General features: G+C 33.1%; 1 protein-coding gene and 1 long non-coding RNA gene across 2 annotated transcripts; one reads left to right on the top strand and one right to left on the bottom strand.

Moving 5' to 3' along the window:
• The first annotated feature begins 583 nt into the window (after positions 1–583).
• LOC128219799 (deleted in malignant brain tumors 1 protein-like) lies at positions 584–8,203 on the top strand. Its single transcript, XM_052927836.1, has 11 exons — positions 584–723; positions 2,962–2,988; positions 3,353–3,575; positions 3,911–4,026; positions 4,320–4,560; positions 4,719–4,838; positions 5,437–5,471; positions 5,665–5,884; positions 6,266–6,390; positions 6,718–6,967; positions 7,588–8,203. The coding sequence occupies exons 1-11, from the start codon at positions 651–653 to the stop codon at positions 7,754–7,756; spliced, it is 1,599 nt and encodes a 532-aa protein (XP_052783796.1). The 5' UTR covers positions 584–650; the 3' UTR covers positions 7,757–8,203.
• Positions 8,204–10,618: 2,415 nt separating this feature from the next.
• Positions 10,619–13,455, bottom strand: LOC128219806 (uncharacterized). The gene is made up of 3 exons (XR_008258668.1): positions 13,356–13,455; positions 12,067–12,190; positions 10,619–11,204 (listed from the first exon to the last, which is right to left on the bottom strand). It is a non-coding gene; the product is annotated as an uncharacterized LOC128219806 (long non-coding RNA).
• Between the last annotated feature and the right edge of the window lie 11,987 nt (positions 13,456–25,442).

Raw genomic sequence — 25,442 nt, 5'->3', positions numbered from 1 at the left:
ATTTTCTTTTTCTTAACACAACACCCTTCCAAGTAATACCCAAACAATATTGGTTCACTGCATCCAACATTCATACAGTTGCGGGTCTGATACCTTAAAGTGATACTCAAAATCAATACATACACATGTATTACAAACATACATTTTGAGTTATAAACCTTTAAGTACTTACTAAATAATGTATTTATGTAAACTATTTATTACTGATAACAAGAGTGTAACCGTGTATTAAATAGATGAAAACGCACAAATATTATATGATTTGTGAGTACTAAAATATTTACTGTGATCTACTATTGTCTCATAAGGTAGAAATACGGTGTATTCTGCACCTTTCTTTCAAATTAAACTCAGTATCCTTCATCAGAACCATCGTTTACAACATGTTTTCATTTTTTTTGGTATATTAAAGCAATTTTACTAATTGTATTAAATCTTTTTTTGGAATTAGAGTGCATCATTAAAACAACCATTACGTTCTGCGTCGCCGGTAGACAAAGCGTGTGAACAAACACATACCAATGTTTTTTTAATTAATTCATCATCCTCCTCCTCATTAACAAAATTGCATATTGCTTTGTTTGTATAATTTGTTTTGCACTAACCGATAAACGTTTTAGCTGTAAACAACATTAAAATGGTTTACTAAAATGGCTTGTTTTAAAATAAATGGAAAGTTACTTGGTTTTCTTGTTGCGTGTTTGACCGTGAACATTGTGACAGGTATGTTTGATATATATTTGTTGGAATTATTGTTTTTGTCTTTGAATTTTAGATATGTTCCTATGTTTAATAGGGTTGTCCGGTTAGCGCACTCGCTTCTCACCAAGGCGACCCAGGTTTGGTTAGTTGTCTCAAGTGGGTTGTCTCCGGGTTCTCCGGTTTCCCCCACAACACAAGGCACACTCTCGCGGAACATCGTGCCAACGAGATTGACTTAGTATAATATATCATAAATTTCTTCAAATTCGTTGTAAAATATATAATGTTTAAACTAAATATGTCCTTATTTTTAGGTGTTCTGTAATTTGCGAAAAAGTCTACGAGGTTAAGTGAAGTCAATACGTTTATTCACTCTAATTTATGACTAACATGAAAGTAATGAGGTAAATAATAAAAACAATGCAATGTAGAGGGACATATGTTTTATAGGACATATAATTATGATGTTAACACATTACCTCATTACCATATCCAAAATACAGAATATAGGATATTTTACTAGATAAGTAAGGAACAGTATATTTTACGATTGTTTGCACATACATTGTTTTCGATTTGTAAGGGCTATGGCATTTTTTGTTGTTCTCGCGAACAACATAATTATAATGTTCTATCCTAACGAAACTCAGCGGCTTTCATATCGTAGCAAACATCGGCACTAGACTATCATGACATAGTGAACAGCGGAACAATGCCAGCTCGCAAACGGCGTAGTACTACTGTATGATAGGGATAATATTTTATGCCGACTACGATACAAGCCTTACATATTCTAGCCGTCAACGGTACAATAATACAATATCATAAAAAGTAAACGGACACGACTACCATTTCGAAGCGGCACACAGTACACGACCATCTTATCAAAGCGGGTAAAGAAACAGAATAAGTCTATCATATCTGTAAACGGTACAAAACAATACTACTAAAGCGGCCAAAGAAACAGGATTACAAAACTGTACTATCATAGCGGTCAACAGTACAAGATTACACTAGCATAGCGGTTAATGGTACAAGAATGTCCTATCATAGCGGTCAACAGTACAAGACTACACTACCATAGCGGTCAACAGTACAATACTGCACTATTATAGCGACCAACAGTACAATACTACCCTATCATAGCGGTCTACAGTACAAGACTGCACTATCGTCGCGGTCAACAGTACAAGACTACCCTATCGTCGCGGTCAGCACTAAAAGACTACACTCTCATTGCGGTCAACAGTACAGGATTATGCTATCACAGCGGTACAAGACTACACTACGATAGCGGTCTACAATACAATACTTCACTATCAGAGCGGTCAATAGTACAATACTACACTATCATAGCGGTGAACAGTACAAGATTACACTATCATGACGGTCAACAGTACAATGCGTTATAGCTACAGCAATCAACGGTTCAAGATTACTTGTTAATAGCGATCAACGGTATATTTTAATTAAGTCGCGTAATGAGGTCGGTAAATAACATCGCACGGGCTATTTGGTAAGATATAAGTCAATTGTACTTCCACGTAAAATTTAGACTATCAGCGTTGAGCTTTTCGATAATATAGTGTTTGAACTGTTTACCGCTATAAAAGTGTAGTCTCCGCCCTCTTAAAGCGGTCATTGATACAACAACATCCTATCATAACCCTCCATTGTACAAGAGTGCCCTATAAATATCGTCAATTGTAAAAGCTAACCATATTAAGGTGATAAACGGTAAGATATTAATCTATCATTTCGCAAAACGGTACAATACTATCCTATCAGAGATATCAACGGAATCTTTCTACCCTACCAAAGCGGCAAACGGTACAAATACTAATTTTTATCAACGCTACTCGTCTACGCTATGTTAGGAATGGACGGTACAAGATTACATCTACCATTGCGATCAACGATTCAACGGTTCAAGACACTGGCTCCGGATGTTCACACTCAAATTATTTTTTACATTCTCGGACATGCTCTAGACAGCCTGATTATAGCAGTCACCACTTTACGCTACCCCATTAAACGACATTTACATATTTAAATACCAAGCACAAACATGCCTGTAACTACCTTTGTGTAATAGACAACTGTTGTCGACTACAATAGGGCTGCGGGAAACGAGACCCACAACCGTTTCATTGAAGACTATAACACTCATATTCAAAATAAACGTTTGATTCTAAATTGTCTAATTTTGCACATGTGCTGTATCTCTTCATATGCCCAAAATGATTTCGATCTTTTCAGGCTGGGCCTGGTGGGAATCTCTTGTCGGTAAGTCAGTTAAGATATCTGGCTAAAAACTTTTAACTTTTAAGCAATATTGGCTTACTATCGCGAGAAGGTTCTCTTAGCAGGGGTTAAAGCCAGGACCTATTTCAGCGGACACTTTATCACCTCACCTTGATGCGATGGTGGTTTTAATCAGGTTATATTATACACGAACATTTCCGCTGTATTGTGTTTGTATTTTAATAATATAAACAGCTATAAAAAAGTTATTATATATGTTATGGTAAAAATAATTATGCAATGTTTGTAAAGTAAAAGATTCAAACGTTCAAACACTGTAGCATCTTGCTCATCAAAAATCATTTATTGTTTTTTTATGACTTTCGTCTTGTGTTTTTTATTGAAGCTAGTGGAAAACTCGGTTGTAATATCGACTCGTTCCTGACGAATACTTCCGGAAATATAGGGTGGATTTATCAGCTGTACGGACCGCCGGTGACGTGCGGCACGAACATTATCGTACCACACGGTCGATATATATGCATAAATCCAATACGTTCAACCGCCATGTTTAGTATGAGCGTATTTGACACCGGGATAAAAAACACGTCGTCCGTCTTGATAGCAAGGTGAAGATAACTTGTTAAACATTAAATGGTTGATGATGATGATGATGATGATGATGATGATGATGATGATGATGATGATGATGATGATGATGATGATGATGATGATGATCTTGATGATGATGATTATGATGATGATGATGATGATGATGATGATGATGATGATGATGATGATGATGATGATGATGATGATGAAGAAGGAGAAGATGATGATGATGATGATGATGATGATGATGATGATGATGATGATGATGATGATGATGATGATGATGATGATGATGATGAGGATGATGCGCTAATATCATGACAAACATTATTTACCGATTTCATTATTGAAGTTTACAAGACTATTCTGATGGCGATACACTTGGGATCTGCTCGGAATCCAACTCAATGGCGATAGAGTTCACTGTTGAAGGCTATCTGTCTGCATCTTTCTTCACCCAGGAATCAGGTATTTGAACTCTAGATAACAGTTTTTGAGGTTGTGTTTTACCTATACATTTTCTTTATTGCCTTCAAAATTAAATAAATTTACCCCCCTAAAAGGTAAAAAAATGTCAGTGCAAATTGTTAGAAATTGTAATTTAGCTGACGCTAAATTGAATCGTTGTGGTTTAAATACCCTTTGGGTAGTGCACTTACCTTTACAAATTATTCTCCATTCAAGTCTTCTGTAAGTATCCTATATTTATGAACATCATTCAAATATCAAACAAAACTGTTGATTGCCTAATTTTGTCACAGCTTCGGGTAGTCCGCCAAGCTGTGGGGGGACATTCGTCGAACGTAGTGGGAGTCTCAGTTCTCAAAACTATTCGTCGTCCTTCAACGAAAACCAGGCTTGCTTGTACATCATTTCCGTTCCCGGTGTGCTCTCAGTGTGTCTTGAAATAGAGTACATACACGATGTTAGGCTCGTTTTAGAAGTGACCGAAATTGAGCGATCTCACTCAAGCAGGGACTCGGCTGGAACTAAAGTGACAAGGTGTGTACCGGACACAAGGTTATTACTGTCTATTCACTTTATTGCGCAGAAAAAATACCTGATATTTAGTCTGAGAAAGTTCATTAGTGTCAACATGCGACTATAAAGTAATGATCACAAATTAAAACTGCAGATATATTTGTTTTTTATCTTTACAGAATTAGCATCCGCAAGAAAGGCACATGGTGTTCCCAAAACAACAAGTTGGTAGTGTACCAAATGAACAGATCATATTCTAAACGAGCAGGATTTCGGGCAACTTACAGTTCATTACTTCGGTAAATATGCTCATCCTGTTAAGTTTTATAATGGTGCGTTGTTCTTATCACTTGCAGTGTAACATCATTTTAATATATTGATATGAATGCAGTAATTGTTAATATTGCCACACATAATAAGGTACTGATATACAATCGGGTTCGGCAAAAATTATAAAACAGCATTAAAAACGGCATTCGCTTTAATGTATCCTAATAATGCCTTGAATGGAAAGTTATGATATAATTTGTTTTAAGTGACTGAATAGCATGACCTAGAAGAAGAAAGATAGATAAAAGAGAGATAGAAAATAAAAGAAGAAAATATGCTTTCGCCATATCCCTGTTTGCCAGTATTTTAAGTATATTTTGAAGCCAGAACTTCAATGTTTTAAAAACTTAGGAAGCAACTATGTATTTCTGTACTCGTTGAAACATATATTCAATCCTCTCTTTGATTTCTATCAGTATAACTGTACAGTAATATATGGGTACCTATTGGATGGTTTTCTTTTAGGGAATTACTTTTGCAGTTAACCTTTTAATAGGAAGTGTTCTGGATATATATAAAAAACTTCGAATTGTACATAATGCCACTCGTTTTGGTCATGTATTTCAGCGAGGAGGCACCTAATGAATGGGAAGATCTTGTCAGTAAGTCAGTTTTAATATCTGACATAAAACTATTAACTTATGGAATCATACTTATCTTCTTTAGTAAAAAGTAACACTAGAATCCTTTTTGAGTGACAATTCTGGTAGGGATCGAACCAATGACATATTTAGGGAAAGACCAAGCCCTTTTAAGCTTGATATGAATGCATGTAATACTGAGTTTTATTTGAAGAAAGTGGACGACTCGGCTGTCAGGACGGACAGTTGTTGACAAACACTTCCGGAAGGATAAGGCCGATATATGCGCCGTTCGGACCTGAAACGACGTGCATGAAATACATAGTAGTCCCATATGGGCGATACATATGCATACAGCCATTGGGTTCATCAGTTATATATAATATGAGCGTATTTGATGTCGGAAATAACCAGTCGTCTGTCTTGATTGCAAGGTAAAGGCAACTCATTTTTCATTTTACAATCTTTACTATTTGACACGGTAATGTTTTTAACCATATTATTTATAAATATATAATAAAACATATTATTGGGTGGCATAGAATACGATGACAACGACGATGACGACGATGACAACGATGTCGAGCGCGATGGGCATGACCATGACGATGACAACGACGAGGAAGACATTGAAGATGATGATGATGATGATGATGATGATGATGATGATGATGATGATGATGGTGGTGGTGGTGGTGGTGGTGGTGGTGGTGGTGGTGATGATGATGATGATGATGATGATGATGATGATGATGATGATGATTGTTATGATGTTAATGATAATGATGATCGTTTTAGATATTGTCTTTTTTAAGTTTACAAGATATCGATTCCGAAGCGGTAGGTGACCCACTTGGAATCTGCTCGGAAACCAACACGATGGCCATAAAGTTCTCTGTGCAAGGCTATTTGTCTGTCTTTTATTTCACCCAGGAAACAGGTATTTGTTCACCAATGAACAGTTTGTGAGGCAAGGTTTTAACTTTTATGGTTCCCGACAGATGCGGAGACCGGTATTTGAATCTCCACTGCATTGATCATTCAACTTAAATGCCCTACTTAAAAGTCTAGTAATAAAGGACAATGATAATGGAAAGAAAGCCCGATTTAAATGTCGTTAAACACAAATAACGTTTGGTTTTGTAACTTTTGTTAGCGCAATAAGTTTTTTTAATGAGTCTTCTTTTAGAGCGTGTGTAAACATACGCTTTTTATTGACAATAATAAAAAATGATAGATAACTGTTGACTGATTATTTTCTTTATAGCTACACGTAGTCAGCCAAGCTGTGGGGGGACATTTGTTGAGCGTAATGGGACTTTCACGTCTCTAAACTATCCGATGTCCTACAACGAAAACCAGGTGTGCGTTTATAACATTTCCGTCCCCGGTGCGCGCTCACTTTGTCTGGATATAGAGCACTTGGATATTGGTGACATGGATACGCTCCTTTTACACGTGACTCATCTGAGGGGTACATGGAAGTGCGCGGACTCATCTAGAACGTACGAGACAAGGTATAAACCGGAAGTACGGTTTTGCCTGTCGATGAACTGAATTTCTCAGAAAAAAATGAACTAACTATAACCTAAAACAATGTTCGTGACTGCCAAGTGGTGATTTAAAAGTTTATCTTCGACAAGTGAAAATACATATAAAGGCTTTGTCTTTATTTAAAAACAATCAAATGAGCACAAATTATCATTATACATTTTTCAGAGGTTTATTAGTGAAGTTAAACCGATATTTAACGTTTTAAAACAGTGACAAATATAAATTTGATATAATTTCATTGTTTTAAATTTTAGCCCACTTTCACATCAAAATCACAGGTCAGCGCACACAGGACTTCATCACAATTTAAAGAATTGACTTTTCATTTTCATACAATTAAGCGTGTTTTTCTACAAAACCACGATTAACTTTCATTTTATATTCTTATAAGACATTCAAATTAAAATGCAATATGTCTGTTTCAGTGTAAGATTGCAATATATTACACCTCGTGAAGATCAAAAGTAAACATTTTATAGTTATTGCCAAGTTTTGGGGCTCAAGCGGTAAACTGTTCTGAAATCTTTCATTGAAACTTACAATCATCATGTATACCTTACTTAATATAACTTAACTGTTTCAGTGAATACATCCTGACCAGTGGCTTACAATGTTTCGAGACTAACCAGATGACAGTCTATCTATTGTCACAATCCAATTCAGAACCACATCACGGATTTCGGGCAACGTACAGATCGTCCGTTGAAACATTGTTTAAATTTTGTATATCTGATGATGGTGTAAAAGCCTAAAGGTTTAATGTCAGTTCTGTCTGAAATACGCCTAGTGTGCATGTATTTTAATAGATATTGCCTAAACAAATGTAACTGAACAGAATAGGGGTGGTATTCAATATTGGTCTGAATTGGGTCTAGGATTGATGAAGCGTATTGGATTGCATGCTATAAATAACAAACCAATACAGTGAATGAAATCAATGACGTATGACCATAAGATTGTCTTAAGTTGCACATCAAATACCACTCCTTAAGTTTAGTTTGTGTTATGCAAGATATCAACTCTTCATACATATGCAACAACAAGATGTCTTACATGTGACCATCAATATCTCTGTTCTAGTCATTATAATGATTAAAATCTAATTAATACAAGTACATGGATATTTATGGAATATTTACATAGTGTACATCCATGGAAATATTTTGGTTAATTGAAGAAATAAAAATCGAATGAAAAAGCTCTGTAGTTAGTTATATAATTGTTCATGGAATGGTTAATATTGTTCAATAATGGTTATACGATTTTGATTGCCTTAGAATGCCATTAATTTAACGAATTATTCTAATAATTTCTGTATCAATTATTTGCATAGATTGACATCAATAGATTTACAACAGTTGATTAAAAATACTGCTAAGGTTCTGTAAATAAAAACCGTATTAAAACAATATATTTTTACGGGGAAGGCGCACACGGTAAATATTTCGCCCCTTAGTTGCGCCCACTCTTACAACAATTCCTGGAGCTGCCTCTGCTAAAGACTCGAATTTAAAATTGTTTTCAAATTATATTCTGTCTTACAGAGCAATACTTGTAAGAGAGTAGAATTAGGAGTTTCATTGGTGGAGTATTTTTATAACCTGAATAAATCTTCTAATCTGTGTTCGACCGGTTTCTTGACGATTTAACTTATGCTGGAACATTATTGTACATGTCTGCGACTAGGTACCGTCGTGTAGATTTCTCATTAATCAAATTCACTAAAAAGTAGCTATATTTTTTAAAACTTTTATTTTCGCCAAAACTAACCATATTTTCAGATTTTTATTAAAATCTTTTTTTCGCGAAAACATCTTTATTTTAGCCAAAATGTAACTAAATTCTTTTTTCAAAAATGTTATTTTCGCCCAAACTCACCCTTTTCAGATTTTTATTAAAATCTTATTTTCGCGAAAATAACTTTATTTTAGCCAAAAAGTAACTATATTTTTATCAAAAATTTAATTTTCGCCAAAGGTAAGCCTATATTCAGATTTTTATCAAAATCTTATTTTTCGCCTTAAATAACCTTATTTTTGTCAAAAATGCTATTTTCGCGAAAAAAGGTTATTTTTGCGAAAACTAACCATATTTTTATTAAAATCTTTTTTTCCCGAAAATAACTTTATTTTAGCCAAAATGTAATTTTTTTTCAAAAATGTTATTTTCGCCCAAACTCACCGCCAGCAGCAGCATCAGCATCATCATCATCATCATCATCATCATCATCATCGTCGTCGTCGTCATCATCATCATGTTTAGTACGACCTATCAAGATGACGTTGGTCTTACCGACTATGATAAGAGTAATGATGTTTTCTAACTATCAAACTTCGTTCCGTTGCACGCACTCGGAATGGTCACATGACCCTCCAAATGTTTTGTTGTGCTACCAATAACACAATGAGAATCATACGAACAGTTCCAATAATAATAACAGAGTATAAATCCTTTTAAGAGGCACGGGGATAAAGCCCAAACGACACAAGATGAGATACACAAAATGTTTAAACGGCACAAATAGACCACACATGCAAAATATCTATCAATATGAATGGGGTTGATTCCTTGGAACGGTCAGTAAAACACCAAGTTACTTTAAGTAAGAGAGAAAGGACTCAATATGTCCACTATTTCATAGAAAAAGACAAATTGAGGCCCATACGGCCGATATGTTTACTTTCTATAAAATGTTGGACAGTTTAAGGCATTTCTCTTACATTGCTCCCCTTTTTTTAAATATGAGACACTGACAGAAATCATGATGATAACACTTAGTTAAAATATTGGACACTGACTTAAACGCACAGGAAAATGTTAATCTACCTGATTTCTATTGAGCCTAAGGCCAACAAAACAAACATGTTATAGTCACTATGGTTATCAATGACAATTTTCAACAATTAAATGTTCACTCATAATTAATATTGACATCAATATAAACAAAATATTGTGTTGTGTTTTGATATATGTTCTTGCCAAAATAGCATTTAATGTTACAAGTAACAGTTTATCGGGTGTAACAGTATGTTACAGTAAATAACCCCAAAAGTTTACGTTAGAAAATGTTTTAACAAGAGTTCACTCGGAATTTAAGAAATCCGAAAAACAAATTACATATTTCTCTGATAGCTCTATTCACCATAACGTAGAATTTTGATGCCTTGTTATCCAATATAATGTTGGTATTATTTGAAAGGAATTTGCTTGATATGTTTTATTATCAAAGTCAAAATAACTTTTGTTATGCTTACTTTTGTCGGTAAAGAAATACGTTTCTTTTTCTGAACACAAAAAACACTGTCAAATGATACATAAAACATATTGGATCTTAAGCAAATTTATATTCACCTATTTTCGGATTCCTGGAACAAGTTATTGCGCGAACACTCCCCAAGATGCATTCAAATACCACCCTCTTAATGTCAGAAGCGAGACACTGGCGCTACTGGTAGCATATTTATTAACGTATTTTGGTATTACGTGGTTGAAAACTGGAAAATATTACGACGTTACACAGCTATAATAGTTCGATATACAGAGAAAGGACACAAAATACTTTAATATGATAATCAAGAACACTAAATATTAGTATTAGTCTTGTTTTACCAGCATTTATTTCAAATTCTAGTATATCAAATATGAGCATTGATTGAGGTAAATAACAAACAGGTATATATCCAATATAATATACATCGTTGCATTGCAATAATGGAAATTTCACATTGAGAATTAACTAAAACTAGTTTTAGTTTACAATGAAGCACTGTTTGCATATTGTTACTAATTTAATTCACTTTCATTGGTTATTTGATTATAACATGTAACAATTTGGGAAATACTTTATTGTTATTGCCTTTATTGAACATTCTAAAATGTAGGCAATCATTATACCTGATCTTGCTAAAGCAGATGCATAATAAAACTCAGTAGAAAACTCGTTGAAAGAGGTTAAGATTATATAACAACTCAGGAAAATAAAAACGTTTACGACTGGTTGGTTTGTTTAAATTCATGTACATAAATTGGCAAAGACGATCAATACGAATCTTTGATTTTTGTTAAGCTTTAAAAACTCTCAGAGACAGTCCGTGTTTACGCAATATATTGCAACGGATGCGCAGTCACCTATAGATTGGTAGTAGGCGCAGAGAATATCCGACGAAACAAAAGAAAGCGACTCGTCTGTCGGTTGAACATCTGAAAGTTATAAATATTCGAATTATTCATTATAAAGTTTAAAATGGATAACCCCGTACGCCAATCGTCAAAGAAGTTTGCAATGATATGCTCCCACAATACCCTTCATTGACTCTGAGAGAGTTATTACTTTCGCTCGTATTTTGTAACAGTCTTTACTATCTTATTTGTGCCTTAAGTTTTGCGCTGTATACTTATTCGGTATTGGCTGTCTTCTTGGAATACCATCTTGTTGTTAAGCTAATTTATAATTAAAAGCATATGTCAAAAACCAAATGAGACTGTGGGGCTATTCATCGTGTTTCTTAGTAAAAATCATTAACTTTGTGACAGTATGTCTTATCTGAAACAGTGATTATATTAAACTACACCTTTTTGTTATCAAATTTATTCATATTCGCTTATTGTTTGAAATTTGTTCATACTTATTTTTATAGTGTTAATGCAAAAACATTCTTAGTTTTCTTTCAATACAACTTATAGAAAAAAGCAGCCTTTCACTAACTTGAACATTTTTTACGAAGATGCTTTATGAACATGATCAAAGAAAAACAGGCTTCGCCTAATAAATTCAATACAAGTTTATGTTATAAATGTTGAAATTGTATGAGCAAACAAAAACTAAGTATATGGTACCTATTGTCTAGTGATGCTCATATATGTACGCACAAGAGTTAGTTGCAACTTTGACGGGGTCATTTTGCAGAATATTGAATTAAATTCAAAGGTTATATTAGCTCTCTCCGTCATGATAATAAATCATAATGCAACCCTGAACTGGTGTATCGTCATAAGTGAATAATGGGTAATCTCAAATGCATGGCAGGACAACAAAATAATGCTTAACGTTTTGAAAACTTACGTTTGTTTTTCGATGTAAACATGTCATAAAACCATTCTTGTATAAAAGGCATATTCCAGTGGCTTTGTTGAATACCCGTTTCCTCCGAAGCTTTCTTGAGAAACATCTCGTAATTTGATATTACCTGATAATAGTAGAAAACAGAATACAAACAAAACACATTTTGATCAGGATAAAACGATATCAAAAGATAACAAAATGACAAAGTTAAAAACTGTTTGTCAATATCAACAGCACTAAACATATATATTCAACGGTGATAATTAAGCGCGTTTTATCACAATATATTAGAACAGAACAGAACAAAACATACAACGTACACCGTCTTAAATACGTAAATTGTTCAACCGATGCGTATTTTTAACATTCACATTTTCTGACCGTTCCATGGCGGTATCTAACAATCCTTGATATACATACCCAGTTTTATCATATAGTATAAATGCAATGTGTTGTTTGTGGATTTTTGTTCTGTTGTTCCATGTTTCTTGTTTGTGATTTTTTATATGTCTTTCGCGTTTACCCTGTGCCATTAAACGGGGTTAATGTTTAAAGTTTTGGCTACTGAGCTTGTTTCTGTAGTTTTTTATATAGATATATGTACAAGTAAATTGTATTAAATATATAATTGGAAGTTGAATTTGACTTGTATCTTTTACAAGTTAACACTGTAATCACAAGAGCGTCTTTAAGATATAAAGAAACTTTCATAATTATCAAAAACTAAGTATATTTGAAGACAAAGAGATGTTTTAATAACAACGAAGAATTTCTTTCTGAGATTAATAATTCATTACTAAACAATGGAATGTAAAATTTTCAATATCAGTAGTATTACTATACAATTCCTTCCTTGTTGAGGCGTTCGATTTCTGGCATATCTACCTGATCGAATTTTAAGTGTATGCACAAAAAGTCTTGTAAAATATAAACGAAAGATTTATGGCAAGATGTAGTAGTATTTTTCATGTTCTTAAGAAGTTTTGATTTGTCTGTATACTAGTAAAACAGAACAATTGTTATTGGGATATATCACTCTGTTCTAAACAAAGAATATAAATCAGTTTTATAAGAATACTTTTATCGAATATACAAGAAAACATAATCAAAAATAACAAGTCAAAAATGTATTATTCATTGTTTTATCCTTAAATCTGTGATGTTATCCTATCAAAGCTTTTATCTATAACAGTAATGGGAAATAAAAAGAAACTAATTAATATGGACATCAATGTGTATGTAAGATATATTGAATGGAACAAATAAAATTAAATTTAACCCAAAAATACCTTTTTGTCCTGTATATAATCTCCTCCATTTTTCAAGTATGGTTTTGCCCCGGCACACGTTGCTAGGCAGAGAATACACACCAGTATCCCTGGGTTTCTCTTCATTATGGAAGCAAAAACAAACTATATCACAAATTTTAAAGTCTTCCATTTTATACTCTCTAAACGTCATTCATTAAATAAAGAAATGTTTAGTAACATTACGTACTATGTCCCAGCATCCTGGAGCTAATGACTATCTCATAATCTGAACCCAATCAAATTGCCACAAACCTTCTTGCAAAATTAGAATGGTTATTTTTTTAAATAAGTAACTATTTTTACACCAAGCCCCAGAACCATCCTAGTCATACGTAGTTTTAAAAACCACCCTTTCAAACAGGACATTGATGACAGGCACATATTTCATGAATTCAATATCATATCAAGATATTTGTAACTATTTGTAAACTGCTCGACACTCTGAGGAGGATCGACGGGTAAGGATAAAGGTTTTACGTGTATTTAGTACATAATTTTAAATTAATTGATAACAATTAGATAAGGTAGTGACGTATAATGAACAGAAATATTATGATCGTAATATATTTAACTTTAAACACCGATGTTACTTTTTATAATGACCAATAATTGATTGTGTATGTTTAAGTCATTTCAATAACACCAGCGAGTTATGAGGATAATAAAAGGAAGCACTTTGGAGGATCAACGGAAGACCTTACCACTCTGAAACTAAAAAGTGATGGAGAACAATACAAGATGCTTTGTTTTGTTGACTAACGGGAGGTCTTTTCTCAACCACTCTGGAACCACAAACTCGTTGAGAACAATACAAGAAACTACTGAAACTACCAGGAGATGGAGATAAAGAAAAGTTGTTTTGAGGATCAACGGGAGATCATACCTTAACCATTGCGAACTTAAGGGTAACGGGGAACTTTCCAAAATTAGTTTTTTGGGGGATGAATGGGAAACCTTACCCCCAACCACCCGGAAACTACAATATGATTGGGACTATTCAAGAGAAGTTGTTTTAAGGACCAACCTCCACCACTGAGAACTTCTATGTAACAAGTAACTATACAATAGCAGTTGTTTTGGGGAACCTTACCTCTACCACCCTAAAACTACAATTTGATGGTTAACTGTTAAAGAGAATACGTTCGAACGATCACCTGGAGACCTTCCTCAACCACTCTGTAACTTCAAAGGGAAGGGAAACTACGAAAGAGAGGTTTTTGGAAGGCTAAACGGTATACCTTACCTCAACCACTCTGTAACTACAAAATACTATTTTAAAATAAGAAAGAAGTACATAAAAATAACATTTCAGAATAATTTGATAACTTATGACACATGCCAATGAAGCTACAACCCGATTGATAATCTATAATTGGCAAATAGCTTTTTTGTTATTGCATCCGTGTTGATGTAAACTCATTTGTGGTTTTTGAAAGATATCTACGTAAGCAATAAAATAAAACGGTTGAATACATTGAATTCATTTATTTTCATTGATAAACCTGATAAATCGTATATAACTCATTATTTTGACGCAGTATGCAATAGTACTAAAAGTCCCTCAAAGAAAGTTGTTAAAAGGTGCATATAATCAAATGCTGACGAGTATCATTTTATAATGATCACCTTTAAAACCACATACTTCATTTGGTTACAAGTAAGTTTAGAGGTAGGGACAATTCGAGCATTGCTGATACCACAGTTATTGCGTGAACTATAGAGTCAAGAGGACTGTTTTGATGCGAGGTGATTAAATATATTTTTGCTAATAAGCATTAATTTTTTTAGCCTGTGTCAAAAAATACTAAGATTTTGTTCCTTCGCTACATACAAGAACAGTCCATAACTTCGTAATATATCGGCAAATTGTGTGAAAGGAATGATTTATCTCGGCATTTTTACATTTACGTATTAATATATTATCCGTTATACTTCGTTGCATTTCATGTTCTCTGGCGCTATTACGATATTAGAATTGTATTATATGCTTCGTTGGTTATTACGATTGCCCTATCATAATTGATTTCTTCGCGTTGTTATTATATCTTTTCCATCAGAAATGCATAGCTGCTTGAGTTCTTATGATCGTTTATCCTTAATAATAACCACGTCTCACGCACACTTCTGCTTTTACTCAATCCTTATAATTATTCATTATTCATTACCTTACCTGATACGGGTTACCGGTATGAAATCACTAGTTACCATAAATACTTCCTTAACTTAGCCCTTCCATCCAGCTGCATTGAAACACTTTTTACATCTATAGTTCGTTTCTCCGCCCGTTCGCTTGCATCTTAGCGAAATATGTATCATCATTTATCACGACGTCCGTAATTCCTATAACCAATTAAACGTCTTTGCCGCTCCCGTTCCAACCAGTTGTTAATAAAAATTTTTTTATTAGCAAGCACGTATTTCCAACGGAGTTAACACATACATATATAGAATGATTTAAGGAATAAAACGATTTATTTCGGGTTTCCCGACCTCACCTATTTTTTACCCGACCATAAAACATGTTATTGCATTGTGTAATATTTCTTATCATTTTTTTATTTTTAAAGTTAAGAATAATTTAGTGTCTTTGCTTTTAACAAAACCTGTAATGCTAAAACTGATTATATAAAAGTTCTGAAAGGCCTAGTATCCTAGAAATGTTTGGCATGATATTTCCCTGCTGTGCATCCCTTGTTTATTGCACTGGTGTCACAGCAGGGGTCATTTTCCTGTTTATTTGTTTATTGGCTCAGGACCATTTAGATATAAAACTTTTAGAGTTGATTATCTCATTGTCTCACTAATACATATTCAATTCTTGTAAATACAGTATGCATAGCTAGATTAATGTATATATTTATTTGAATAAACAAATAAGAGTGTTTTAATATATATGTATATATCCACTTAAAATACATAATCACCATTGTAATATCCAAATTGTGAAGCAACATGTAGAATCATAGTAATGGGCTATTACTTATAACATATATCATAACTCTTATTCTTATTCTAAAGCATTGGCATTGTATTAATGATTTTATTATTATTTGAAGAAGTTTACCAACACTATTAGACGTGATCATTTGTTCATTTCTATAATAAAACCTCCAAAAAGTCACTCAGCTCTTAGATAGCCAGCAGTTATCAATAAAGATTAAGATCAATACACAGAAGTTGTTTACTGTACGCGAAATATATAAACAAAAATTGAGGAGGGGGGGCACTTGTAGAAGGCTTAAACTAAGCCTTTAAGCATATACCTTGTAGTTTTGGTAGCAGAAACAAAATCAAGAAATAATTAGCCTAATAAAAAACTCGACCAATTTATCGATTAGACGATCATGAACCTAATAAACAAATGAAAAAGAGCAAATCAAATTTATTAAGGCTTATTTGAGCATCAAGTACAATGAAAGAATACCAATTTATATTACAATGTGGCAAGGATTTGCAATGTACACAATAATGTTATCTTGCTAAATTAAATACGGAATAACAAGCAGTTTCACACTCTTTCACTTTGAACAAGCTAAAATCTCCACTCATAAATCCTTCAGAATGGTTTGTTAAGAGCATCATTAGAATTCGCGTATTTTTTGTTGCAAACAAATTCGGTATAACTCAGTGTTAAAGCTGTCATGGACAGTCCGTGTTCATGCAATACATTCCAACAGCTTTGCAGTCCCCTACCGACTTGTAGTAGGCGCAGATAATATCTATTGTAGCAGTCCTTGTTTCGAATAGCGACATAACCTCCGGTTCAAAAGCTGATTTAAATAGGCATGATATGTATACATGTAGTTTTAAATGGACAATTAAGCACGCATGTGACTTATTATACAATATATTAAGAGACTTGTACACCATATAAACAACTTACATGTACATTTAAAGTATGTGTGCACATCTATTACAAATCAAATAATGCAAGTTGCTTATTTGGCAAATATCATCAGTAAAATCAAAGGTTTAATAAATTCCATCAATCATGAGAATGCATAATGTAATCAAAAATGGCCTGCTATTACATCTGAATTATATTAGTAACGAAATCAGACAATAGACATTGAATGAAACTTGAATACTGGAAAAGGAAATTTACAGGCATAATTGATTGCAATTAAGGTTCACAAAATAGGTTGATTCAAAAATATATTTTTCGGCCATTGGGCTGTCAGAATTCACCCTGATTTTCTGTGAAATTTACATAAATGAACTAAATAAAATTAAAATTTGAATAAGTCATGATGAACTTAAACTAAAAAATCCCATTCGTCATTGCAGAATTAGTCAAATAAAACTAAAGGAGTTTCGGTCACGCTTTTTAGATCTCTGATAGTGTTAAAGGTATAGAAATGTTTCCCCGATTATGATTGTTTCCAGTAAAATAAGGCAGATCATCTTTTAAGGGTGAACAAATCGCTAAAATACGTAAACACATTGTTTTCGGACTTGATTGATTTTGGTGTAATACGGTCCTGCTTTGTTTGCATTACAATAAAGATAAAGAAGGAAGTTCTTACTTGTGAAAAGAAAGTGGTATGATGAGTTTTTTTTGTTTTATTATGTACTTTGTCCTTGTGAATTATCAATTTTATAATGATATATTATTAAACATCGTTATTATTATATGCTATAAGAGCGTTTAGTTGCAAACCATAAGCAAACTGGCCTACTACCTTAAAGGCCTAGTTTAAGGAATGTTTGGCATGATAATCCCCTGTAATTTCCTGTACATTAGTTTATTGGCGTAGGGCCATTTAGGGTATATGATAATGAAACCTCAAAAAATGCCCAGCAGGATACTCAGATTGGAGATCTGATAAGAGGGATCAAGGAAAGTAGATTAAGATCAATACACAGAAGTTGTGTACTGCACGCGAAATATAGTATTTTGTGGGGGTGGGGGTGGGGGTGGGGGAGGGGTGGGGGCATTTAAAGGCTTAAACTAAGGGTTTAAGCATATAACTTGTAGTTTTTGGTAGCAGAAACAAAATCAAGAAATAATTTGCCGAATAAAAAAATCGACCAATTGATCGATTAGACAATCATGAAGCTAATATACAAATGAAAAAGAGCAAATCAAATTTATTAAAACATATTTGAGCATCAAGTACAATGAAAGAATACCAATTTATATTTCAATGTGGCAAGGATTTACAATGTACACAATAATGTTATCTTGCTAAAGTAAATACGGAATAACAAGCAGTTTCACACTCTTTCACTTTGAAGAAGCTAAAATCTTCAGTCTTAAAAACCTTCAGAGCGGTTTGTTAAGTGCATCATAAGAATTCGCGTATTTTTTGTTGCAACCGAATTCTGTATTACTCAGTGTTACAGCTGTCATGGACAGTCCGTGTTCATGCAATACATTCCAACGGCTTTGCAGTCGCCTACCGACTTGTAGTAGGCGCAGATAATATCTATTGTAACAGTCCTTGTTTCAAATGGCGACAAAACCTCCGGTTCAAAAGCTGAAATAAATAGGCATGATATGTATACATGTAGTTTTAAATGGACAATTAAGCACGCATAAGACATATTGCACAATGTATTAAGAGACTTGTACAGCATATAAAAACTTACATTTAATGTATGTGTGCAAATCTATTACCAATCAAATAATGTTTTACTATTTTCCGCTCCAGAGATATTTGCGTTAGTGTTTCAGTATTGAAAAAGTACTCGTGTTCAGTCAAACATTGCAATACTCTGATATAATTCAGTACTAATGAAACCAAAACAATCTCTATGACATGTCGAACACTCAAACAATTCGGACACTAGTCAACCCGCTGGTTTACTACGGCCGAGTATCTTCTATAAAGCTGCATCTTGTTTAATTGCAATACATTATTATATTTTTCTCATTTGACATTTATGTGAATGTATTTTATTATATATATATATATATATATATATATATATATATATATATATATATATATATATATTGTTTAACCATTATGATGGGTAATTTGCTTATTGCAATCATAGCTCATAGTGGTAAAGTTAAACAGATTATGCACAAGATGATATAGCCGTGGCAGTAGCGCGCTGCATCTCTAATCATAGGATATATGGGTTATAAGTTCATAACTCATTTTTTCTCCAATGTCCTATTTTCAATATATACATGTAGACATCCCACGTAATGTTTGTGAAAGTCGTACAAATTAAGAGTAGTTTTCATCAAAGATATTGAGACCATTTGTAGGTCAAATCGTTTGTGCTTAGAAATCGCGACCGAAGCTTATTGTACGATATTTAAAAATATTTAATAATTTATTTAAAATATGGTTGTTAATTTCTATGAAATACCATTTTTATTTATGGATAAACATGGACAACTAAAAAGCAATAACAAAAATAGAATGCATATTTCGATTGGGAAACATTTTGTTTTGAACTTACTCAAAATAATAAAAAAGGATAGAAAAGACATACAAATGTTACCCGAAAATGATTCGAACTCTGTTTCGAACAACTGTTTTTATTACAACTCTACAATTACCTACTGCACTATATGTCCTTTTAAAGTGTTTTCGGCACTAAGCGGTTTAATAACTAGCTATATACTATAAGTTAAGTAGGTCTGAAAGGGAACGCCAAAATGACACACTTTACCTATTAACGAATCTAACAGTGGACTTGTCCAAAGGGTCAAAGCTCACGGGTCAAAATCGGACTATATAAATAATGTTTTCAATGAACGTGGCCACACATTTTCCAGTGACAAAAACACCAAAATATCGCTTTTTTGTTTTATTCATTCATATGTTTTTTGTTTTGCTTTGTTTATTTAAGTTAAATAAGTTAAACATCAGAATACATTAAAAAATCCTTTACTTTTTAAAATAGTAAAATAGTTTTTAAAATATGAAAAGCTACTGAAACAGGTTCATTAGCCAAACGTTGAAACATAAACCCCGTTTAATGGCACAGGGTAAACGGCAAAGACATAGAACACAAAAACAAAAATCACAAATATATATGAATTTGTACTTGAACTGTTTGTTGAAATGAATTCTATGCAAAACATAAATGAGAAAAACAAAACAAAAAGATTAACAAGAAACTCGGAACAACAGCACAAAACTCCACAAACAACACAGTGCATATATACTATATAACAACTAGGTGTGTTTATCAATGTTAGGTACCGCCTTGGAACGGTCAGTAAAATAAGTTGATTGGGGGTTTAAACCAGTTTTCGTGCACAACCTCAATCTTATCCTAACAATCCTGAATAAAGTATATACGCAAAAGGTAAATCTTATTAAAGTATGCATTAACTTGAGGAAACTTAATAATAAAACACATACTAATTAACTAATAGGAAAACCATAAGTACTTCCATTTCGATTAGGGATCCCAACTCTATTTGCAAACGAAGGAGTTCAATTCAGAGAACCTAATGCAAAACTTACGTTTATTTATCGTTGCCAATTCGTCACAAAACCATTCCAGTATCCGAGACACTTTCCAGTGTTTTTCTGCAAAACTCTTCTTCTCAAAATCTTTCTTAAGAAACTCCTCGTAATTTGATGATAACTGAAAGAAAAGAAGTATATGACTTAAATTCAATTTATGGTGTTTACAAAACGCCGTAAAAGAACAAAAAGAAACATGTTCAAGATGACATCACCAAACACATACTTCATGGGATTCGATCACGTTTTATTGGGTAAGACATTGACAATTCATCTGAAAGGTGAACAACCTACTTTAACAATAAAAAACGTCATCAACAGACATTGCAATGTGACATGAAATGCTTTATTTCGCCGAAAAGCGTTCATAACATTTTTGAAAATTGAAAGAGTTTCGGCCAAACATTACAAGTTTTTGTTTCATGTGTATCTGCAATTATGTAAAACAATTCAATATTAATAATGTTTGAAAATATTTGACGTCGATATAAATTCTGTAAACGAGTTCCTTGTAAGTGATAGGATAGCAAACTAACTTTAGAATTTCAATTACAACTGGAAATACATATTTAACTCAATTAAACAGCATTTAGTAAATACAAGCCTTAAGTCATTGATTTTTCAATTGCAAAAGTAAACTCTTTTCGGCAAAATAAGCGTATTTTTTTTTTTTTAAAGAATTATTAACACTAGAGTTTGTTTAAATTTTCGATATTGTTTCATTATTGGTACAAGCACTTTGGTGACATCTCAAATGAAAATCCTCGTGGCAGACGTCATAAAATTTAAACAAGTCCACTGACAAACCATTATAGGTATTGGTGTTCGGGTATCTTCATTATATCGTATAATTTTGGCAATATATGTACAATATATACTTAATATATACTACGGAATAAATGATATAAAATATTATGCAAAAATACCTTTTTATCAGATAAATCATCCCCTCTATTTTCAATCAGTGGTTTTGCTCCGGCATTGAATGCTAGACACAGCATACAAATTATTAATGCTTGGTTTCTCTTCATGACCTATGTTTGCTTAAACAAGTATTTTAAAACTGAATTTTATCACAGACCAATTAAATCGATCAGCTTTAAATAGCTGATATATGACACACTAGTTAATTCATAGTGCTTTAAATTATTTCCATACCTAGTATGATTGAACTCATATATATAGAGTCTACTCTGAATCCAATGCAATTGCACGGACAAGCCTTGTTGCACTTTATTAAGAAAAGTAATAATGCTATTTTTATATTCCCTCACCTATAATACCAACACCTACCCGATTACAAACAGGACATTGATGATATACCCACGTTGTTACCAAAATGATCTAAACGCCTCCTTCATTGACAAACATTTCTAGCGTAACAATTAGTAAAATGGTTACATTAACATTTACATTTTTCATTTGTTTTTATAATAAATGAACTAACTTTTATAATACTTGTATAATAACGACATCTTATTTATATTCACCATAAAAGTGCTATGTCACGCTTTTATGTAAATGATTTAGTCGCTTTTTTAATGGAATCAATCAGGGCTACATTTGTTAGCTTCGCTCATTTTGGTAGAGTTAAACATTGCGCGATTATTACATTTAATTAAAACATTTGTCATCAACAGAGTTGTTCCCAATCTCGCCAGACCGTGAGTTGTAGAAACTATTTTTACAATTCAGTTTATGGTCAGATTACGTGACAACTTACGAGTATATCACTTTCGTTCAGTATTGTTAAGTTTCTTATGCGTTCCAGAAAGATGAATGGATCTTATTAATACTCGACCCTGATTAGTTAAATTAAAATCAAACAGTCCTTACATCGTAAATAATGCTTTACGATTTTATATTATATAGCATTGTTTTACAGAATATGACTGTTTAAGAACACACTGCACAGAAACCGTAAACCCACTTGAACAAATCAGAAACTATCAATGTTCAGCACGTATGACACTGTAGGATATGCTTGATTGTACTTTGATGATCCGATGAATATATTTATCAGATTCAAATCGATGTATTTGTATGGTAGTGATTTTCAGTGAACCACAACGGCATACAGTTTTAACTCTTCCACTACAACTACTCCTACCTCGCATGAACATATATTTATCAGATTCAAATAAGGCAATCATTTCAATTTACAAGTATAGTAATGATTTAAGGGTTGGCCACAACAGCCCACACTTTTAATTATTTCATTTTAACTATTGATACTTCTCGTAACCTAGGATGGGTACGTCTGTATAGAGGAAAGGCGTGCAGGTATGCCATTCTTCAAATTAAGGTGTCAAATACCACTTGACAGCCTGCAAAATATATTGTGGTGAGAAAGAATGTAAAAGACGGAAATAAATTAAAAATGTTTTTGAATCAAACCATTAAATTGAAAGGGGACAACTTCATTGAATGCGATTACCACCAAATATTTGAAAATACCTCGATTTCTTTTCAATAGTGGCAAAACCATTCGGAGAACTAGGTGGTTATCCTGAGTATCTTTCTTTTTTCGTAGTTAGCAATACTTTGTAAAATATACCTTATGGCGAAACAACAATAGACTATATTGATACCGTTTCTAGACGAATTTTGTACCAATAGCGCTACGAAGACTATCAATTTCTAGAAAGTTTGAATCGTGATTTCATTAATTTTGTGCTAAATGCGGTAGCTGAACTTTTTCAGCAATATGTAGGATTCACAGAAAGGACTTCAACTATGCTTTGTATAACATGAGTTTTTATATAAGTTAACTTAAGTTCTTCGATGTCTCACCATTATTTCACGATGTTCTTTAATATCAATTATAATTCAGAAGTCGCTACTTCCCCAGTGACTTTCCTCTTCCTCTCTCATTCGGCCCCACTGTTATTTCCCCTAAAATCATATATACATATATATTTCGTTACTTCTCCTTCACCCGTCCCGCAATTACAATATCAATACTCGCATATATACTCTCTTACTTAATCCGTTCAGTCCCGATGAATTAAACCCCTATTTTAATGTATCTTTTGTTACTTTTCCCGTTCAATCCGCTGAAATAAACTCAAATAATAGTGAATACTTCGTAACTTCATCCTTGTTCCATCTCGCTGTTCTTAATTTCCTGTTTTTAGACCACGGTGTCACAAAATGCGATGTTTGTGTTGCTGATTTGTTGATTGAAGCCCTTTGGATCATTTCATGCTTATTGTCAAGTCGGAGCGATATTCAGTCAGCTTGGTCACATGACATTAGCCCACTTCGTTTGAAGTAGCCATCTTGGCAATTTTAGAAGAATTTGATGTTTTATATAACTTAAAGAAGACAGTATGGTCTGTATTCCATTGCATTTGTTGTTTTATGTAATTGACTAGGATGTGCAATGCATTTGAATTCGAATGTTGGCATTGGGTTGAATTTCATTGGTTGTGCAATATATTTTTGTGGCTCTGGATTTTGTGTTTAGGTTCCAATATAGAAGTAACTACTCACTGTCTTTATATCTATGTATGCATTGGTGATTTTGGTTTCCAGTAATTAACCTGTTCACACGCAGTCACTGAGAGAGTTGGAAAGACAGCAGAAAGTAAACCGTTCTGTCCTACATATTTGGTAAATATATGATGTATTGTGCTGTTATATATTTGATATATCGTATTGTTGTAATTGTTATATGTGCAACCTTGATTACTATGTCTATGTATGTTTTATCTTATAAAGTGCCGCTAGACATATTCAGTAATATATATATAATGGACATGTAATTGTATGATGCTTTTGTTTATTATTATATATGGAGATGATGTTTATGCATTATATTTAGTCCTGTTTAACCTTTCTATTTTCAGGACGCTTGATTCTGCTTACATTGATATTATTGTCATCAGTGTATATACCATTACGGATGTTGATAAATACTGCTAGAAATGGTGCAACAAAGTGATGTAAGTAAATCTGCATTTTCTTGGACACTTTCCCTTAATTATATTCATTTTTATTAAGTGTGAAACCCACGAAGACTATGGATACCAGTCCTGAACATCTCTGTACACACGTCATGTTGCAACAATTCTAATTATAGAATAAAACTCCTTATTGGCAGAAAATTATACATACCAATCATTATACTACGTTATAATTGCATATCATAGAAAGCTGTTTCTCTCGCTGCATTTTTTGAATCAAGCATAATTCTTCTAAAAAGTGGACAATCGGATTATTCAAATGTAAGAAACATTGACTAAATTATGCCGAACGAACATATCTCTCTAATGATAAATAATAGTGACAATAACTCTTGAAAACTAACAGACAATTTTTGTAAGAGTTGTGTTCCATTCAGATATTTCAGCGATTCAACGTGAGATAGAGCTTTCTCTTCAAAAGCGATTGTTGTATTGGTGAACATGTATTGCACCTGCGTCAGTACAAAGGCGACTATGAATTTGTTGTCGTTAATAACGTGAGCTCTGACTGTCGTTGACCACTTTATGACAGAATATTATTTATCTTAAACTCCAATGCAATTTGCGTTTATCGACGCCTGACAACACACCCGGGGTTAAACCTACATGAAGATTGCTGCTCAACTAAAACGATTTTTATATCGATCTGAATATATCCA

This window comes from Mya arenaria, chromosome 15, assembly GCF_026914265.1.
Source record: "Mya arenaria isolate MELC-2E11 chromosome 15, ASM2691426v1".
NCBI lineage: Eukaryota > Metazoa > Mollusca > Bivalvia > Myida > Myidae > Mya > Mya arenaria.
Note: the sequence above shows the minus strand (reverse complement) of the source record. Positions and strands in the feature narration are given on the sequence as shown.